This window comes from Eschrichtius robustus, chromosome 19 (genome assembly GCF_028021215.1).
Source record: "Eschrichtius robustus isolate mEscRob2 chromosome 19, mEscRob2.pri, whole genome shotgun sequence".
NCBI classification, from domain to species: domain Eukaryota; kingdom Metazoa; phylum Chordata; class Mammalia; order Artiodactyla; family Eschrichtiidae; genus Eschrichtius; species Eschrichtius robustus.
The window spans coordinates 28,571,520-28,592,136 of record NC_090842.1 but is presented as its reverse complement, the minus strand read 5'-3'; the positions used below and the strand labels follow the sequence as shown (position 1 = coordinate 28,592,136).

At 40.9% G+C, this 20,617-nt stretch overlaps 1 protein-coding gene across 2 annotated transcripts in view; it reads left to right on the top strand.

Annotated features, from left to right (window-relative positions):
• Positions 1-20,617, top strand: part of RSPRY1 (ring finger and SPRY domain containing 1) — a 50,029-nt gene that overhangs the window by 22,942 nt on the left and 6,470 nt on the right. For both annotated transcript variants that reach the window (XM_068527523.1, XM_068527522.1), the window contains exons 7-14: positions 897-963; positions 1,902-2,033; positions 2,930-3,045; positions 3,988-4,131; positions 9,579-9,690; positions 13,896-13,998; positions 14,348-14,500; positions 18,053-18,157. In XM_068527523.1, the coding sequence (XP_068383624.1) occupies positions 897-963; positions 1,902-2,033; positions 2,930-3,045; positions 3,988-4,131; positions 9,579-9,690; positions 13,896-13,998; positions 14,348-14,500; positions 18,053-18,157 (932 nt within the window). The remainder of the gene's footprint in view (positions 1-896; positions 964-1,901; positions 2,034-2,929; positions 3,046-3,987; positions 4,132-9,578; positions 9,691-13,895; positions 13,999-14,347; positions 14,501-18,052; positions 18,158-20,617) is intronic.

Sequence of the window (20,617 nt, the reverse complement as noted above, 5' to 3'; positions counted from 1 at the left end):
TATTACGGAGAATTATCTGATCAGAAGACAGTGTTCAGAGACAGGAGGACATAGACTTAGTAGCCAGGTGGGGAGGGCTCAGGGCCTGAAAAACCAGACAGAGGGATTGAGGTGCTAAACAGGCTTTGCAGCAGGGAAGGGCGATGGTTACATGAGCTCTGCAGAACCCAGTTGGGCACCAGAAAAGTGAGTGGAAATCATCTGTTGTTCTAGAGCTCTTTCGCAGGCACCTAGCATAGCTGTGGGGAAGGATGGCTGTGAGAAGATACGATGTTAAGCAGATAGACCTTCCTTCAAATGTGAACACGTGTGACATGAGCTTAAATGTAACTGAAAGAGCTCACTTGTTGCTCTCTCCCACCTACCATCAGCATTTGTAGAATTCCTTTCAGAGAACAGATTGAAAATGAAGCCATGAGTTGTTAATTTCATTATTTATAATTTTGGAACTTGGTAGTGATGAATGGCTCCTTTTAGGGTTCTGAATAAAAAGCCATTTTTAGCTATATTTCTGGGCTTCTGTTTGGCTTGCTTAAAGGAATATAAGAATCAGCATGATTTTATTTAACAAAGCTTTAATATATAAATGTTACTAAGTAAAATAACATAGTACATTTAATAAGATACTTTTGAAATTTCCATATCTATAAACGAACACAGTAACTTCAAGAAAATAATACAAGATTTTAAGAGACTCTATCTTGGTTTATTACTAACAATATTAGCAAATGGATAATCATGGACTTGAATGAGTAAAACTTTTCCTACTGCTCCAAAAAAAAAATCTAGCACACATTGGGTAAGAAGAGGAAATTGATAACTTGCTGCCTCCGCAGGACAATGATTTTTTTCTTGCTTTTTTTTTTTTTTTTTTTTTATCTTTTGTTGTCTTTCAGAAATTACAGTCCCACCCCACAGTCATGCTTTTTGCACTTATCGCACTGGAAAAGTTTGCACAGACAAGTAGGTATAGTGACTTCTTACATTAATGATCTATATTGCTTGTTAAAAATCTTATTTTTCATAGTTACTGGATGAGCTGATGCTTTTGAACCCCATCAAACATGCATACATTCTGGGGAATTCCCTGGTGGCCTGGTGGTTAGGATTCTGGGCTTTCACTGCTGTGGCCCCAGGTTCAATCCCCAGTTGGGGAACTAAGATCCCTCAAGCCGTGTGGCACAGCCAAATAAATAAATAAGCATGCATACATTCTGACTTGTCTGGGTAAACATCTCAAAGCCAGTAAGATGTAACAGTGACAAAGGCAAGAGTTTTCTCACCTAAAGAATCAAAACTTAATGGTTCTGAAGAACCTAGGGGCAGGACAGGAATAAAGACGCAGACGTAGAGAATGGACTTGAGGACACGAGGAGGGGGAAGGGTAAGCTGGGACGAAGTGAGAGAGTGGCATGGACATATATACACTACCAAATGTAAAACAGATAGCTAGTGGGAAGCAGCCACATAGCACAGGGAGATCAGCTTGGTGCTTTGTGACCACCTAGAGGGGTGGGATAGGGAAGGTGGGAGGGAGACGCAAGAGGGAGGAGATATGGGGATATATGTATATGTATAGCTGATTCACTTTGTTATAAAGCAGAAACTAACACACCATTGTAAAGCAATTATACTCCAATAAAGATGTTAAAAAAAATTTTTTTTAAAAATATATATATATAAAAAGAATCAAAACTTGGTGACCGTGATTACCCACTTTTTATAGCTAAAAATTTAGTGATCATATTGCTACTTTCTAGAAAATAGAGCTCTTGGGCTTTGTCATTATTATAGTTTCCAGATTCTCTAATTGTCTCTCCTCACTCTTACCCTCCATTAATCTACCCAGCAAATCATCCTACTCTTTCATGGTTAATTTAAGGTTTATGTCTTCCCAACAGGTGAAAATAAATTGACTATATCTGAATCCAGTATTAGTGACCGGCTTGTCACATTAGAGTCCTGGGCTGATGATCCTGATTATCTGAAACGTCAAGTTGGTTTCTGTGCCCAGTGGAGCTTAGACAATCTCTGTAAGTAGGAGTTGTCCTTTATTAAAATGCCTGTTTTCATTTCCAAATCCACTTCTTAAATAGGATCACAGGTCTTTATTTTGTGACAGTGTGAGTTTTTCCGTATAAGGTCCTCTACTGGTGGGTTGGCTATATTCTAGCAGTAAAGTATCCTAGGGACTCTTCAGACTATTAGATGGAATGCTTCTAATTGCAGCACTCTCCTGTTCAAAAACTTTTACTGGTCCCCTGTTTCCTCCTGCATCCAGGCTATTGATCAGATGCCACTGTCTAATCAACTCTTTCCAACACAAACTCTTCTCACTGTCCTACAAGCAGTTCCCAATCATTCCTACCCCTGGGCATGTTCCCCTCACTTGGAATTCCCTCTTTACTCTTCTCTCTGTCCCAGCTTTGCTCTTCAAAACTCAAGTCATGTCTTACCTATACCGTGAGAGTTGCTCCCAACTTTTCTTTTTCTCCTCCAAGGGCTGCAAGAACTAAAACTATATTACTGCTCTAACCTCACTCCCCCTCCCACAGGTAGCACTGTGCTAAAGCACAGTTGGACATGTGACCCCTCTGCTCCTACTGCAACATTATGCGGAGTAGCTCAGTGCCCAGCCTGTGTAGTGCCAGTTAAAGAATAATTCTGAAAAAGTACCATTTGGATTTTGCTACATGCAAAATAATGACTATAGGGAACAGAAATATAAACCTAGAAGTGCTGCCTTTACTAGTATTTGCTTAATTAATCTTCATATGGCAGTGTAGCAGCAAAGCTAAGGTTATAAGTCTACCAATTCTGCCATTTATGAGCACCTCCACTTCTTAACTAGAATGGCAACTAGCGATGACAGTAGCTTTTTTCTCCACAACAGCCTGCCTTAGAAATGTGCCCACTTTTTCTTTTGCAGTTTTAAAAGAAGGTAGGCAGCTGACCTATGAGAAAGTGGACTTGAATAGCATTAAGGCCATGCTAAATAGCAACGATGTCAGTGAGTACCTGAAGATCTCGCCTCATGGCTTGGAGGTAAAGCTTCCATAGACGGACCATTCTGGGGAGAAAATCTTGTCCTCATTTTCGTGCCCTGGTTCTGAACAAAAGCAATCCTTGCAAAATAGATGGAAATTTTCTACATACTCAAAGAGTGTTTAGAGGTAGAAGTGGTGGGAGAGAGCGTGTTTGGGATATTATTTACTCTTTCATATCTCACATGGTCCTATACATATAGTACATGCTGTAATGTTTGATTGGTTTAAATATGTATGATTTTCATCTCTGCCATTTTATGCAGTTAAAGGTACAAAGACTAGTGTTTCTAAAAGAGGTCCTTCCCTTTTTAAATCCCTGCATAGCCAATTGTATTCAGTCTAGAGCTTCACCTTCTCCCTGTATGTTGAAAATGTTGCTGATTTGGGGGTGAAGGTTAATGAAAGAGCCGCTTAATATACAGGAAGGTACCGTTAGGCACTAGACATGTCAAGATTAAAGAGCCGTTTGAAGAATGGCTGCACATAGGCTCTTTGATCTTACATCTTGCCAAATGCTTTACGTAGCTTTCTGCTTTAGATTATTTTTAGGTACTCCATCTTATACCCTTCAATATCCTTCTCTCCCTCATCTCCCTCCCTAACAAGTACAGGTTAAGGCAATGTTTATGCATTTGGAAAAGATTCTACTATAAGAGCAAAGCTCTGTAAGTACTTAAAAATGAAGCCAGTAGCCTTCACTAATTCTTATTTTGAGGTCTTCCAATCCTTTCAATCTGGAACTCCCTGGAAATTAAACTATAAAATAGAGTGTCCTTCCTTCGGTTTTGTACTTTTTGTCACTGAGAATGCACAGGGAAGAAGACAGTAATCCACCAGGAGCTTTAATGAGGAAGAATAGGTTCCACCTTCTGAGCAGTCGGTTATCTCTGGTGGTCTTCAGGCATTGATGGTGGACTGCCATGCTCTTTGATTTTGCCAGGCTCGCTGTGATGCCTCTTCTTTTGAAAGTGTGCGCTGCACCTTTTGTGTGGATGCTGGGGTGTGGTACTACGAAGTAACAGTGGTCACTTCTGGTGTCATGCAGATCGGCTGGGCCACACGAGACAGCAAATTTCTCAATCATGTGAGTACCTTGGAGACCTGTGCGGATGAGAGCAGCAGCAGTTTTTTTGGCGAGTGGGTGGCGGATACTCATTTTTCAGATAGTTTTGCACAATAATCATTCCTTGGGCTGAATCACATGGTGCCAAATCCCTAACAGTGGTTTTCTAAGCTGATTTAGAAATAGGAAAACACAGGTGAAATTGCCCCTCAGCTGTTTTTTTCTCTCAAGTTTTAAGTTCATGTTAATCTTCCACCCAGAGTTTAGATGTGCTCTTTTTCCTTTTTTTTTTTTTAATTAACTTATTTATTTTATTTATTTTGTTTTTGGCTGCATTGGGTCTTTGTTGCTGCGCATGGGCTTTTCTCTAGTTGCAGCGAGGGGGTGCTACTCTTCGTTGGGGTGGCTCCTCTTGCTGTGGAGCACGGGCTCTAGGCGTGCGGGCTTCAGTAGTTGTGGCTCGCAGGCTCTAGAGTGCAGGCTCAGTAGCTGTGGCGCACAGGCTTAGTTGCTCCGCGGCATGTGGGATCTTCCCGGACCAGGGCTCGAACCCGTGTCCCCTGCACTGGCAGGCGGATTCTTGACCACTGTGCCACTAGGGAAGCCCCTCTTTTTCTTTTTCGGCTCTGCTCCAGCCCCAGCCACATCTTTGGCTCAGTTTTTATATTGGGTCCAGTGATGGTTTTTACCTTGCGTTTAAGCTTTAGGAACTTTGTAGGAATTCTATTCCTTTCATAAAATACTAAATGTTGTCTTGACTCCTCTTACTTTACTTTTACCTTGTAATTAGTAGGCACATTTGTTTTCAATATTCAGTATTTATCTTTTGCTATACAAAGCTGTAATTTATAAGGGAAAATTAAGTCCACTAGAGGAAGCAGAATTGGGCTCCCTCTACCTGGGTGTGAGAGGTTGGGGTTCTTCGCTTTCCTACAAATGTTAATTTCTTGCCACTTTATACCCTTCTAATGCCCAACCCAATTGGCTTTCTTCTTATAGTCATATTATAAGCTGTTTGGAATTAATCCAGTTTTGATCAGGAATATTTTGTGGACATATGATTTTTACCCTTTGAGCTGGGAAAAGTCCCTTAGATTTTTTTTTTTTATGTTAATCTAAATAATAGCCTCCCATCCCATATGTAAGGTCCTGGGATGGGTTTTAGAAGTGATCCAACAAAATCAAACTAAAACTTGCCTCCCATAAAGCTAGTTTCTAAAGTGCCCTTTCAACAAGGCTGTACAGCATCCTGGAATTGTTCATGGCATTTTACTAAACTCCTTGCTGGAAAGAGACAAATTGGAGGAAGAGGGCACAGGGAGAGGTCAGGTCTGGATTTTTGTCCAGGACGGAAAACTGGACCCCAGTCTGCCATTGCTTTGTTGGGAACCTTCCCTGATGCAGCTCTTCCTAGTCCACTAGGCCTTAATTAAAACCTGGAAGGATGGGGCTTTTTTGTGGCACCGTGTAGTCAGAAGTAAGTGGGTCTGGAGAGCAATGCCAGTTAGTCTTTTAGTGCCCAACTTGGGCACTAATTTAAAGAAGACAGTATCAGTTACACTGACAGCCTGCCCCAAATGATGTCCTCAAGATGATTTTTTAGGACTTAAAAAAAAAAATCTTAATTTCCAGAGCACCTTCATTTTAGAGCCTATCATCTGATTCCCACAACAGTTTTTACTGTCACAGTTTCCATTTCACAGATGAGAAAACTGAGACTAAGACTGGGACAAAAAGAAACTAGGACTAGAATTCAGTCCCCTTCCTATTCTACAATAGTTGTGTTCTTTGCATTTGAAAGTGGGGAGAGTCTCAGAGAAGTAGCTAGTCTCATTTGGAAGTAAAGATTTGTTCGGGAACTAGAAGAAATGTGGATTCCTCTCGGGAGAAAGCTTCGATATAAAATGTGCCTCTCCTAATTTGGCAGCACACTACAGGTCTGAGTGTAGTATATTTGAGACTGAATGTTGCAGACTGTTTTTTTTTTAATGGCCAATGAAGCTAGATCATTTTATCTGATGGATGAAGCTAATTTCTGCCATATAGTTGCAACAACTTTGGCTTCTCAAGTTAAGAGGCTTAACATACTATCTTCCTACCCTCCAGATTGCTTGATAGACTTAATTTCTTTCTTTAAAAAACAAAAACGAGGGCTTCCCTGGTGGCGCAGTGGTTGAGAATCTGCCTGCCAATGCAGGGCACGCGGGTTCGAGCCCTGGTCTGGGAGGATCCCACATGCCGCGGAGCAACTAGGCCCGTGAGCCACAATTACTGAGCCTGTGCGTCTGGAGCCTGTGCTCCGCAAGAAGAGAGGCCGCGATAGTGAGAGGCCCGCGCACCGCAATGAAGAGTGGCCCCCGCTCGCCGCAACTAGAGAAAGCCCTCACACAGTAAACGAAGACCCAACACAGCCATAAATAAATAAATAAAATAAAATAAATAAAATTAAAACAAACAAACAAACAAACAAAAACGAAACATTTTTCCCTGATTCAAGTACTGGTTGGTTAGAAAATGGTGAAGTCTGATGTATCTTTCCCCAAATGTAGGATTTTAATGATGTTGCCATACTTACAACTTTGCTTCACATGGACATTGTTCTGGTGATTCTGAATCTTTTTGCCTGTACAGATAGGGTGTGGTTTTATGGAATAAGTCATTCCTAGGATACACGCAGCTTCTAAAAATTTGAAGTCTGTTCATAGACTTATTTTAACTCCTACTGCTTGGGCTTCGGTTTTGAAAAGATGATCAAAGTGTTGGGCTTGGACATAGATCATTAATCTGAGAAGCTAAAGGATAGTTCTTGTTCAGGTCACTTAGAGAATAGTTATCTTGTATATCTTTATGGGGGTTTGGGAGGAGCAAGTCTCCAAGGGTGCATTTGGACTTATCTAAAATATCTTTTGCCTTTTCATGAGCATCTGCCATGTGACAGGTCTTTCACATACTCATCTCTAATCTTTTTGAGAGTTTGGGAAGGTATTATTCTCCCATTTAAAGATGAGAATGAAGTTAAAAGAAATTAATTTAGAAACTTGCCCAAAGTCACCTAGCCTCCAACTGCTGGCGAACAATTCAAACCCTTGTCGAGGCAGCCCGTGCTTCTTTCCCTGTTGAAGCCTCTTGCCATGGAGAAAATGACTCTGCTATCTTAAACAGGAAAAGAATGACTTGGAAGCCTACTGGGGGCTCCCAGACTATTGAGGGGTTTGGGAACCAGACAGGCTCCAAGGCAGCGTCAGAGGCCAAGACACAAGAAGTACAACAGCCAGTGTTTTAGGGACCAGGATGCCAACACTGCTGCCACAAAGGTCCTAACCATTCCTCCATGTGGGGTCACAGACACTAGGTGTCTGATGGGAGGGTCCGGTTGGCCAAGGTCACATCATACCCCTCCATCTCCAGAGCAGGAGGCAGGACACTGCATCTTCATTACATTCCCCATAGCAGGAAGTGGTAGGGATACTGGAGAGCAGAAGAAAAGATGGTGTCCACCACATAGGGTAGGAGTCAGTATATTTCCTAAACAACAAACTATGGATAAACGCTTTTTTTTTGTTTGTTTTTAGTAATGTTGCCATTACTAAAGTATACATGACCAGAAACAGGCGGATCAAAATAATCACCCCAAGTACCAAGCTAGCTACACTGTTCTCTCATTTATCTGCCTCAGCTGATGGAGACCATAGTTATAGTTCTGCTGGGAATATTTTCACATTGAAAGAGGGTGTAGTACATCTGGACTGCTCTTTGGTATGTGAGCTCAAAGGACTTTTTAAAGTGTATCTCTGGGCTTCCCTGGTGGCTCAGTGGTTGCGAATCCGCCTGCCAATGCAGGGGACATGGGTTTGAGTCCTGGTCCGGGAAGATCCCACATGCCATGGAGCAGCTAGGCCCATGTGCCACAACTACTGAGCCTGTGCTCGGGAGCCCGCGAGCCGCAACTACTGAGCCCAGGCACCACAACTACTGAAGCCTGCGTGCCTAGAACCCGTGCTCCGCAACGGGAGAGGCCACCGCAATGGGAAGCCCACGCACCACAACGAGGACCCACTCGCTGCAACTAAAGCCCGTGCACAGCAGCGAGGACCCAACGCAGTCAAAAATAAATAAAATAAATAAATTTAAAAAAATAATAAAGTGTATCTCTGCTTAGCAGAGGCACCTACTTCTTAGCCTGTAGAAGTTGATCTGTGGTTAGAATGATTAGAGTTCCCCCTCTGTCTCCAAATGCCACTCTACTGTGAAATTCATCCAGGCATAGAAGACATTGCATGGTAAAGTCTGCTCTTAACCAATTCTTGGTGGCTGGGAATCTTCTAGGAATTTCTTTCAAGTGTTCAGTGGAGGACTTCATAGGACATTAGAAAGGAAAGATAGAAAAGAATTGCTTGCCTTTTGCCTATGCCCCAACACCCACAAATAAAAAATAAGTTTTTACTTATTTGTTCAGGCTTTGAAAGGAATAGCAAGGTGTTTTTTCTAATAGACTGGTGAATATCTTCTCGGCCTTACGCTGAGAACTTATGCAAGTTCATTTAACTCTTGAATAGTCTGAATAGTGCATTCAGAAGCTAATTCAGAAGCCTCACTTTGGAGAACACTCATCCAAGTTCAGTATGTTGTGGTCCGAGTAGTCAAGAAGCATCTTGGAGCCCTTTTTCCAATCTATCTCCTCACTTCATTGTCGCATAGAATAAGCAGACCATCACCAGGATCTGAGATCTTACTTGGATTCAGCCCACATTTTCAATGCCTTTCTCCACTAGAATCTTTCACCATTGAGCCTTAAAGATAGCAGTTGTCTGATCTGCATGTTTTCTCTGTATTTTCTGTTTTCTTCTTATAAGTGCTCAAAATAATTTCTTAAGATCCCACCTACCCTTTTATGTTAACAATAAAATAATTGTGAAATAATTAAAAGGCAGTAAGTAATAAAAGAAGCTGCCAAGGACCTGTGTGATGTTCAGATATCTCAGAATACCTATTAGCTGATTACCCACTGTAACCTTCTGTTGTCTCCAGTTTTGAAATCTCTGAGCACGTGGGTGTTTTGAAGTGTACTACATGAAAGAAAGGTGTTTGCCCACACCAGCCTTGGAATCAGAAAATTCCAAGGTCCAAACTTGACTTTTTTAGTAACATGTCCCTGGGCAAGCTGGTTGACTTCTCTGAGCCTTATTTCCTCTTAAAATGGAATATAATACCACCAGCCTCAAGGTGGTTCATGAGAATTAAATGAACTAACAGACATGAAACTTGGGAAAAATTTGTTGGTGAAGTCACACTCTATTCTGACTCTATGTCAGAATTTTGGTATCTTCCAAGAACTGTAGGCTCTCTCCCTTCATCCAAAAAGCTTAGAATTCTAGCCACCAGGTTAATGGTTATAAAAGATACACTCTGTTTTCTCAGAACACATCAGGCAGAGCCTTGCTAATCTTCTGGGCCCTCTCTCCCTCCAGGAAGGCTACGGCATTGGGGATGACGAATACTCCTGTGCATACGATGGCTGCCGGCAGCTGATTTGGTACAACGCCAGAAGTAAGCCTCACCAACACCCCTGCTGGAAAGAAGGTATTCATTCCTCTCCATCATGAATTTATTAATTAGGTTAAGACATCTGGTTATGATGAGGCATTTATTATGTTAGGCTTTAAAATCTTTTAATGGAAAAAGAGTAAATGTGAAAAGGGATATTAGCCTTTGTATCCCCTACCATAGATGTGAACCGTACTCTCCTGATAGTCACCTCTGATGGAGCCCTTCCTTTAGCAAAGCATTTCAGACTATAAAATTCTTAATTTAGTGGGAAAATGATCATCTTAAGATTAATATGAATTCTAGTTTCCTCTCTGGGTATATGTCTTAAATCAAAGCAGCCGTGGAGATATTGAGGACACTGAAATTGTAATGCCAATAAAATAAAGTTATTTTCAGAGAATCGGCACTATTCAGTGGACACATTCCGGGGCTCTCTAGGGCAGCTTTTAAGGGTGACTTGAGTACTGTTAGTCTCAAACACTTCTGCCCAGCCTCATTTCTCCAGACATCGGGCTCAGGATGCTGCAGGGGCATAGGCTACCAGGACTCTCAATCAAGGCTCTAGGATTTTAGCAAGAATATATCTTATCAACAGCATGATCTTTTTTGCCCCATTCAGTTTTTTTTTCCAACTGCTTTGCAATATCCAACGCCCTAGACCCATGAAAACATTTATTAATGAAAGATTCAAACAGCATAGTTAGAGCCACAGTTGATTTGTTAAACACTTATACCAAAAAATTTACAGTGAGTGTTTTTACCCCCAACTAAATACAGTGAAAACAGGGCTTCCCTGCTTCAGCACCACTGCACTGGAGGGTAGTATTCTCAAGGGGCCTCCTGGTGCACTGCCTTGTTCTGAAGACATAGAGTCATATGGTAGGGGATAGAACCTCCGGAAAAATTTTATTCCCAGCATTGGAGCTAGATGGGGGATATAGCCCAGCTTCTTCTCCAAGCTTCCCTCTCTCTGTTTCCTGCCGCAATCAGCATTATAGATGTAAACTGAATTTTCAGGCATGCTAAGAGAGCAGGAATTTGACCCTTGCTGTGAGGGGACAGCTTCTCTTAATTAACTAATAGTGTGGAAAGGAAAAAACCTGCAAAGCCGACATAAGCCCTCATTTTAAGGGTTTGCAGGTTAAAGGAACATAACACTTCTTCATTTTTTTTTTTAAATACCTTTCTGATATTTTTTTGTTGTCGTTATAAATTTATTTATTTTTGTCTGCGTTGGGTCTTCGTTGCTGCGCACAGGCTTTCTCTAGTTGCAGCGAGCAGGGGCTACTCTCTGTTGCGGTGCGCAGCCTTCTCATTGTGGTGGCTCCTCTTGTTGCGGAGCACAGGCTCTAAGCACGTGGGCTTCAATAATTGTGGCACGTGGGCTCAGTAGTTGTGGCTCGCGGGCTCTAGACCGCAGACTCAGTAGTTGTGGCGCACTGGTTTAGTTGCTCTGCGGCATGTGGGATCTTCCCTGACCAGGGATGGAACCCGTGTCCCTTGCATTGGCAGGTGGATTCTTAACCACTGTGCCACCAGGGAAGTCCAACACTTCTTCATTTAACAAAGCATGAAATAGAGGCACTGTCTGCAAAGACTGTCTTGTTTGTTTTTTAAATGATTTTTTAAAAGATTTCTTAAGTTTATTACAAAATTTGGAAAATAGGGGTAAAAAGCAAAACGAAACCAAAATCTCATGTAATTCCTCCATCCAGAGATTTCTTTAAAACACAATCTAGTGTGTATATAGAGATATGTATTTTTTTTATTAATTTACCTTTAAAATAATTTTTAAAATTTTTATTGGAGTATAGTTGATTTACAACGTTGTATTAGTTTCAGGTGTACAGCAAAGCAAATCAGTTATACATATACGTATATCCACTCTTTTTTAGATTCTTTTCCCATATAGGCCATTGGAGAGTACTGAGTAGAGTTCCCTGTGCTATACAGTAGGTCCTTATTAGTTATCTATTTTATATATAGTAGTGTGTATGTGTCAATCCCAATCTCCTAATTTGTCCTTCCCCCCGCCCTTACCCCCTGGTAACCATAAGTTTGTTTTCTACATCTATAACTCTATTTCTGTTTTGTAGATAAGTTCATTTGTACCCTTACTTTAGACTCCACATATAAGCGATATCATGTAATATTTGTCTTTCTCTGTCTGACTTACATCACTCAGTATGACAATCTCTAGGTCCATCCATGTTGCTGTAAATGGCATTATTTCATTCTTTTTTATGGCTGAGTAATATTCCATTGTATATATGCACCACATCTTTTTTATCCATTCCTCTGTTGATGGACATTTAGGTTGCTTCCATGTCCTGACTATTGTAAATAGAGCTGAAATGAACATTGGGATGCATGTATCTTCTCAAATTATGGTTTTCTCCTGATATATGCCCAGGAGTGGGATTGCTGGATCATATGGTAGCTCTATTTTTAGTTTTTTAAGGAACCTCCATACTGTTCTTCATAGTGCCTGTACCAATTTACATTCCCACCAAAAGTGTGGGAAGATTCCCTTTTCTCCCCACCCTCTCCAACATTTATTGTTTGTATATTTTTTGATGATGGCCATTCTAACTGGTGTGAGTTGATACTTCATTGTAGTTTTGATTTGCATTGCTCTAATAATTAGTGATGTTGAGCATCTTTTCATGTGCTTTTTAGCCATATGTATGTCTTCTTTGGAGGAATGTCTATTTAGATATTCCACCCATTTTTTAATTGGGTTGTTCGTTTTTTTGATATTGAGCTGCATGAGCTGTTTGTATATTTCAGAGATTAATCCCTTGTTGGTTGCTTTGTTTGCAAATATTTTCTCCCATTCTGAGGGTTGTCTTTTCATTTTGTTTATGGTTTCCTTTGCTGTGCAAGAGCTTTTAAGTTTAATTAGGTCCCATTTGTTTGTTTTTATTTTCATTACTCTAGGAGGTGGATCAAAAAAGATCTTGCTGGGATTTATGTGAAAAACTGTTCTGCCTATGTTTTCCTCTAAGAGTTTTATAGTATCAGGCCTTACATTTAGGTCTTTAATCCATTTTGAGTTTATTTTTGTGTATGGTGTATATTTTTTGTTGTTACACTTACTATGCCTTGAACAGCTTTCCAGGTTATTAAATAACATTGTTTTTAATGGCTTTTCAATATTCCATTATGTAATAGTACTATATTAATCAATGCCTCAAGGTTGGACAGTTACATTTTTGCCTTTTAAAATTATTATTATAAAAAAATTATAAACCATTCTGGATTTTCTCAGGATAAATCCTTAGAAGTGAATCTTCTCTGGCAAAGGGTATACAGAATTTCAGGGCTTTTGCCATATATTGCCAGATTTTCCTCCAGTACCATTGAGTGTCAGTTTTTCTTGTCATCGCTTTATAATTTCATGTATTTATCTTTGACTATTTATTTATTTATTTATTTATATAAATTTATTATTTATTTATTTATTTTTGGCTGCATTGGGTCTTTTTTGCTGCCCTCGGGCTTTCTCTAGTTGCGGTAAACGGGGGCTACTCTTCATTGTGGTGCGAGCACTTCTCATTGCGATGGCTTATGCTGTTGCGGAGCAAGGGCTCTAAGCGCGCAGGCTTCGGTAGTTGTGGCACTTGGGCTCTTCCCAAACCAGGGATTGAACCCGTGTCCCCTGCGTTGGCAGAAAGATTCTTAACCACTGCGCCACCAGGGAAGTCCCTTTGACATTTTAAAAAGCAAAAACTTTATGAGTGAATATGAATGCTTTAAAAAAAAAACATGTTTGGGGGCAGTTGTTATGTCAGACAGTTTTGTTTTGTTTTGTTTTGTTTTTTTGGCTGTGCCTCACAGCTTGCAGGATCTTAGTTCCCAGACCAGGGATTGAACCCTCACTCTCGGCAGTGAAAGCACAGAGTCCTAACCACTGGACTGCCGGGGAATTCCCTCTCAGAGTTTTAACTCTCACCAGAGAGGCAAAAAAGTTAATGATTTTGATCTTACCATATTTTACTGATCCCAAAATGCACATTTTCCCCACATTTTCACATCTTTGAAATTGGGATGCATCTTACAATTGATGGCTTTTCATAGATTAGTTGGCAGCATTTTCCTCTTAATGGTACATCCAAATATTGATGTAAATGGGTCAGATCAGTTGCAGAGAAGCAAAAACGATGAATACTTAATACATTAAAACCCTGAGACAGCAGAATCTCCATATCCTAACAGTGTTTCACTTTATCCTCTAGGAGACACAGTAGGATTTCTGTTAGACTTGAATGAAAAGCAAATGATTTTCTTTTTAAATGGCAACCAGCTGCCTCCTGAGAAGCAAGTCTTTTCATCTACTGTGTAAGTACCTTCTCTAAGTCAAAAATTTGAGCAGATGCATGGAATGTACTTTTCTCCAGAAAAAAAAAACAAACTTTGTCCATTTATGTAGTCAGTTGTGATGAGAAATCACTGTATTTCAAGTAATTGGAGACCCATTTGATCTTACCTAAAACTATCCCAGAGTTTGATATAGGAAGGTAAGAGCAGGATGTTCTCTGGTTCACAGTCCTGTCTAGGTTAATAAACAGAATGTCACCCTTCTTTCTGCTCGGGTATGACTTATTCCCACTTTCTGAACTCCACTTTGTGTATGAGCTTTATCTTGTTTTTATGAATTCTCTTGACCTCTGTTCATTTTTACTTGTAGATCTGGATTTTTTGCTGCAGCTAGTTTCATGTCATATCAACAATGTGAGTTCAATTTTGGAGCAAAACCATTCAAATATCCACCATCTATGAAATTTAGCACTTTTAATGACTACGCCTTCCTAACAGCTGAAGAGAAAATCATTTTGCCTAGGTAAGGAATCTGCAGTCAAGGAGACCACACTGGCCATGACATAGCCAGTGTTGGGCCTTTATGGTCTTAAAGGTATCTATAACGTAATGTTGTAATCCTAGCTCCTGTTCTGGCTCAAAAAGCAGGTTTGTAACGAGCCCTTCTGCACTGTACTTCACCCTTGGACTCAGTGTCCCAAGACTTGAGAGTGCCTCAGTCAGCAGTTTCCAGATGAACTAGAAAATGTCACACAGTGACGACAGCCCTGCCTGCAGCGGCAGAGCCTCCATAATATCCCAGGAACAGAAGGGCCACTTGTATCCCAGCTCAGAGATCTGAGGTTCATTCTTAGAACTTCCCTTCACCTTGTCTCGGTGCCTGACAGGGATTCTGAACTTCAGATTCCTCTTAGTGAAAGTGTGAAGTAACACCTTTCTCATCTGTCATACCCCATCATTTTTTTTTATGTAGCCTATCTTCTTGGATGTGGCCTATAAACAAGTCTGCCTTCTCACATACGCCCTGAAAGGTACAATCGATCCATCTAAGAGTTCCCCTGGAGGCTGGCCTTGGTTAAAACTGCTTCAGCATTTAGTTAACCGCCCCTGCAGAATTAAACTTTCCAAAAGTCAGATGGCAATAGGCGCCAGCTGTTGGAAAGTCTTCTTTTATGGTCAGCTTCTCTGGGTACCACCTCACTTTGGCGCCCAAAGTGCAGCCTGCCTTGAATAAGAACAGCAGAGTTACAAGCTAGGGCAGTCCTATAATACACTAGACTTTGTTTTTTGTGACAGTGACACCAAGACAGGAGTTGTTGGAGACTGAGTGGCCTCCTTAATGCCAAGGGGTCCTTTTTTACTCATAGTAATAGTATTCTTTTCTGACTTCAGGGTAGGAGATCATGGTCCTGTTTCTATCTGGCATCTTGTAAATTGTTCTATATTGTAAATCCTCTCTGTCTCTATCTCTTCTTCTATTCATTCTTTTTTTTTTCTTCTTAAACTTTTTATTATGGAAAACTTCAGATACACACAAAAGAAAAAAAGAATAGTACAATAAAGCACCATGTACCCACCTCTCAGCTACAAAAGTCATCCACTCACGACCACCTGCTTCTCTTACAGTTTTCCCTCATCTCTGTTAATAGCTCCATTGTCATTCCAGTTTCCCTGGCTGTAATCCTAGAGTATCCTTGACAAGGCAGGGTATGACTTTCTGCCATTTCCACGACAGATCCCTCAGCAAATCCTGTGGGCTGTGCCTTCAGAATATATCCCAAATCCAACTACTTCTTGTCCCTCTCCCTGCTACCACCATGGTTGAAGCCTCCATCATTTTCCACCTGGATTGTTCTTGCCCTGCCCTTAAACTGTAGTCTCCCTGTTCCTGCCTTAACCCCCTTCGGTCTATTCAGCACAGCTCCAGAATGATTTTGTTATAACATAAATCAGATCATGCACTTCTGTGCTGAAAAGACTCTAGTGGCTTCCTCTTTCACTTAAGGTGAAAGCTTAAATCCTAGCAGACTCTATACGATTTGTCCGCTCCTCTCCTCCATTACTTCTCTGACCTCCGACCCTCTCCCATATGCTCCTGCTCTTTCAGCCATCCTGGCCTCCTTGCTGCTCCTGAAGCATACCAGGTCTATTACTGTAGCCCCAGGGCCTTTGCACTAGAATGTTCTGCTGTCGCAATGCTTCCTGCTACTAGAATGTTCTGATGTGTGTTTTCCAGTACCACTGAGCAGTTAACTCGATTCTGACACTGTCTACCTGGAGATAGCATCAGATCCCACTGGTGAAGGGCTCAGTCCTGCAAAGACTGCTCTTTTCTCCCACTTTAGATGCCAGTCACAAGTCCAGGTTATGACCAACTGGCTGTAAATTGGAGGCTCCCATGACCTCCTCCTTGGGTTTGATTAATTTGCTAGAGCTACCACCACAGAACTCAGGAAAGCAGTTTACTTCTTACTAGGTTACCGGTTTATTATAATAGGATATAACTCAGGAACGGGCTATCTGTGTATGCCAATCTCCCTGCCTCTCACTTGTTCACCAGCCCTGAAACTCTTTGAACCTTGTCCTTTTGGGTTGGTAGGGAGGCTTCATTACACAGGGCTGGTTCATTCAATCATTGGCCTTTGATGATTGAACTCAGTCTCCAGCTCACTTCCCATCCCAGGAGGTGGGGCAGAGGAGAGAGGAGGGAACTGAAAGGTTCCAACCTTCTTATCACCTGGTTGGTTCCCAGTCCCATCCTTAGGTACCTAGGGGGCTTTTTAAAAGCCGCCTCATTAACAGAACAAAAGACCTTTCTAGGTCTCTTAACTTATGAATCGTGGAGGGTTTTAGGAATCTGTGCCAGGAATGCAGATGTAAACAAAATATATTATTTATCATAAATCACAGTTTCTCTCCAAGATGCCCACAAGGCTCACTCTCTCACTCCCTTCATGTCTTCACTTAAATGTCATCTTAGTGAGACCTTCCCTAGCTGCCGTATTTAAAATTATAACTCCCTGCCTCTCACATACACACTCCTTATTCTCCTCCCTGCTTTCTTTTTCTTCACACTACTCATTAGCATTTAAAATTCTGCATACCTTACTTTTTTATCTGATTTATTGTCTGTTTTACCCCCACTGGAGTGTAAACTCACTGAAGGCAGGGATATTTTTTTAGTCCTCTCTTCACTGCTGAATCTCCAAAGCTTGGAACAGTGCCTGGCACGTAATAAGGCCTTATGTGAATTGAACGAATGTTTGTTTCCTGTTTCTCTTGCCCATCCATCAGGCTGTACCTTCAGCAGAGCAGTTCTGCATGTCTGCTTTTCCATTCCAAGCTGAGTGAAAGTATAATGCGAGGGTTCTAACCCGAGGTGTCTGGACTTCCAGGGTGACTATGATGAGCTGTCATAAACACCTTGAAAATTGTGTGTGTGCATTTTTCTTGGGAAATGCTCTGTGCGTTTCCTCAAACACTTAGAGATGTGTGACTTTAAACATTAAAATGTGCTGGTAGGGACTTCCCTGGTGGTCCAGTGGGTAAGACTCTGCGCTCCCAATGCAGGGGGCACGGGTTCGATCCTTGGTCAGGGAACTAGATCCTGCATGCATGCCGTAACCAAGAAGTCCGAGTGCCGAACCGGCACAGCCAAGATAGATAGATAGATAGATGATAGATAGATAGATAAACAACATTTTTTTTTTAAATTTGCTGGTAAAATAAAAAGAGCACTGGACTTAGAACCAAAAGACTTAAATTTGATTCCTGAATCTGTTTACTGTGTCTGACCTATACAAATCATTTCCTTGTCTGTGACCTTATGCAAATCATTTCCTGCCCTTTTCTTTGTAAAATGGGAATGACCATGCCTCCTTCATTCTCTATTTTAGAAAATCATTGTAAGATTGAAATGAGATGTCTTGTGTGAAAACTTTACTGAACAAAGCTTAAGGAATACATGGTAGACTCACATGTACAGAGCATTTTCAAGGCACTTCGTATGCATCACTGCTAAGAGGCCCCATTTATTTGTTGACAAAATGAGTTTCAAACTGTGTTTTCTACTCAGGCACAGGCGTCTTGCTCTGTTGAAGCAAGTTAGTATCCGGGAAAACTGCTGCTCCCTGTGTTGCGATGAGGTAGCAGACACACAATTGAAGCCATGTGGACACAGGTAAGAGGGTTTGTTTGGTCATTTCCTCTTTTGTACATTACATTAGACAAAGTTTCATCCTGTTCCTGAATTGCTTTTTACAGTGTTACCAGTTCCATAGCTGTTCATCAAGGTTTATAATATCCAAAGTGGGCTGAATGAGGAATTAGAGTTTGCCAAGTAGTACATGGCTGTCTTCCAGAAAGTACCTGAAATAGAAGCAGCTGCTTGATATGGAAGGCCTGTTTTTGTTTTACTTAATTTACTCAACACTATAGTTTAAACACAGTTTTTATTCACAAAATGTAGAAGGTTTAATGCTAATTATGAGCCTCTTGGGAAATCCCTTTTAGTTTTAGAGCCTTCTCATTTACTTATTATTCACCCTCCTAAGCACTGAGATGGCAGCACCTCCCTGCCATCTAACCACATTTCAGTTGTATGAGATAAGGGCAGCCTGGATCCTATAGAACAGAGTGTCTAAAACATCAGCAAGAGCAGCAAGTAAGACAGTCCCTAAAAAGACCATCCCAACTAAGGTTAGAAAGGGGAAGAGGAGTTGGGCAGTGTGCTGGCCTTGGCCTAGCCCAGGCATGTGTGCTGACTGTATATGATCAATACCTATGCTGATGTTCCAGGCCAGCTCCCTGTAATTCATCACATCCCATACCCTGCCTTGCTCTTATTCTTGACATAGCTTTAGCTAGCAGGTTGCCTACGGGTCCAGAGCCTGGAGTGATGGACCCCAGTTTGTCTCCCCCAGGTCTGACTCAGCCTGAGCCCCTGACTCTGCCTCTGTACATTTGCCATCTTATGAAATGTGTTGTTATCTAATCGTCTGGTAAGGGACATACATGCTGTGAGTTTATCTCATTTCACCACTAGCTATACCAGTCTCTCTTCTGAAAGAAAGGCACAATGACTCCAGCTGTGATTATTCCTCTATATCAACTCTCTAGCCCGGAACGCCTCAGGATCTGGGCTTATTCATCTCTGTGCTTTCTGGCCCTTCTTGGTGGTTTTGTGCACAATAAGGGCTCATGAAAGAGGGCTGAAATCTAAAAACTTAGAACCAGGTATCTTAAGTATGACCACAGTCTCCTTCCTAGATACATCCAAAACAGAGTTGGAAGAGGAAATAAAAGAATTATAAGAAAATTTAGCCCACTTTCAGCAACAACAACAATTTTAGAAGGGTAGAGGTTGAGAAGAGAAATCTGGCTAAACGGAATGACATGAGCCAACCCCTAGAAGAGACTGAAAATCTAAGCATTCCTGTTACCATAGAAGAAATTGAGATGATTATCAAAGCTACCTTTGCCTCCGCTGCTAAAAGCACTAAGCCCAGATGGTTTCACAGGTGAATTCTTTCAAACTTTCAGAGAATAGATAGATTCTGTTTAAACTTCTCGAGACCACAGAGATAATAGGAAGACTACAATATTCTTTTTACAAAGCCTGCATCGTAATCATATGAAAAGCTGACAAAACACACAAAAAAAGAAAACTTATGTGGGACTTCCCTCGTGGTCCAGTGGTTAAGACTTCGCCTTCCAATGTAGGGGGTGTGTGTTCAATCCCTGGTCCGGGAGCTAAGATCCCACATGCCTCATGGCCAAAAAACCAAAACATAAGACAGAAGCAATATTGTAACAGATCCAATAAAGACTTTAAAAATGGTCCACATCAAAAAAAAAATCTTAAAAAAAAAAAAGGAAAGAAAACTTATGAATATAAACCTAAAAATCCTAAATAAATTATTACCAAATAGGACCCAGCAACACAACCAAGGGGGGCTTATTTCAGGAATGCAAGGTTAGTACAATATAGGAAATCAACTCATATAATTTCCCAAATAGGCCAAGGGACAGTGGAGCAGAGAATTAACACTTTCTCCAAAAATGCTGAAAAGGTATTTGTTAAAATTCAGTATCCGTCCCAAATGGATGGAATACTGCAAAACAGAAATGGATGTAGGGAATAAAATAGTATAAATTAAGAATGGATGGATACTTCCTTAGCAATATAAAAGATGTATATATCTCAGCCGAACACTAACATCTTTTTAATGGTGTCACACTGGAAGAATTGCAAGAGATGCTGGGGACAAAACAAGGATGCCTGCTATCAGCACTGTGACTTGCATTGTATAAGCTAAAACAGACAAGAAAGAGAAAAGGGATTAAAACTGGAAAAAGGAGCAAAATCATCATTTGGAGATAATAGATTACATAGGTAGATATCAGGAGAATTGACTAAAAGTCTATTAGAATCATTGTGACAATTGAATAAGCTAGCTGGTTTCAAAAAAAACTTAAAACAATAGCTTTCTATATATAAATAACAACCAATTAGAACAAATATTTGAAGGTCCCTTTTACAATAGCCAAAAAAAAAAGCTTAAGAATACATTCCAAGAAATATAGGTTGCCTATCTGAAGAAAACTTTTAAACTACCGAGGAATGTAAAGAAGACTTGAA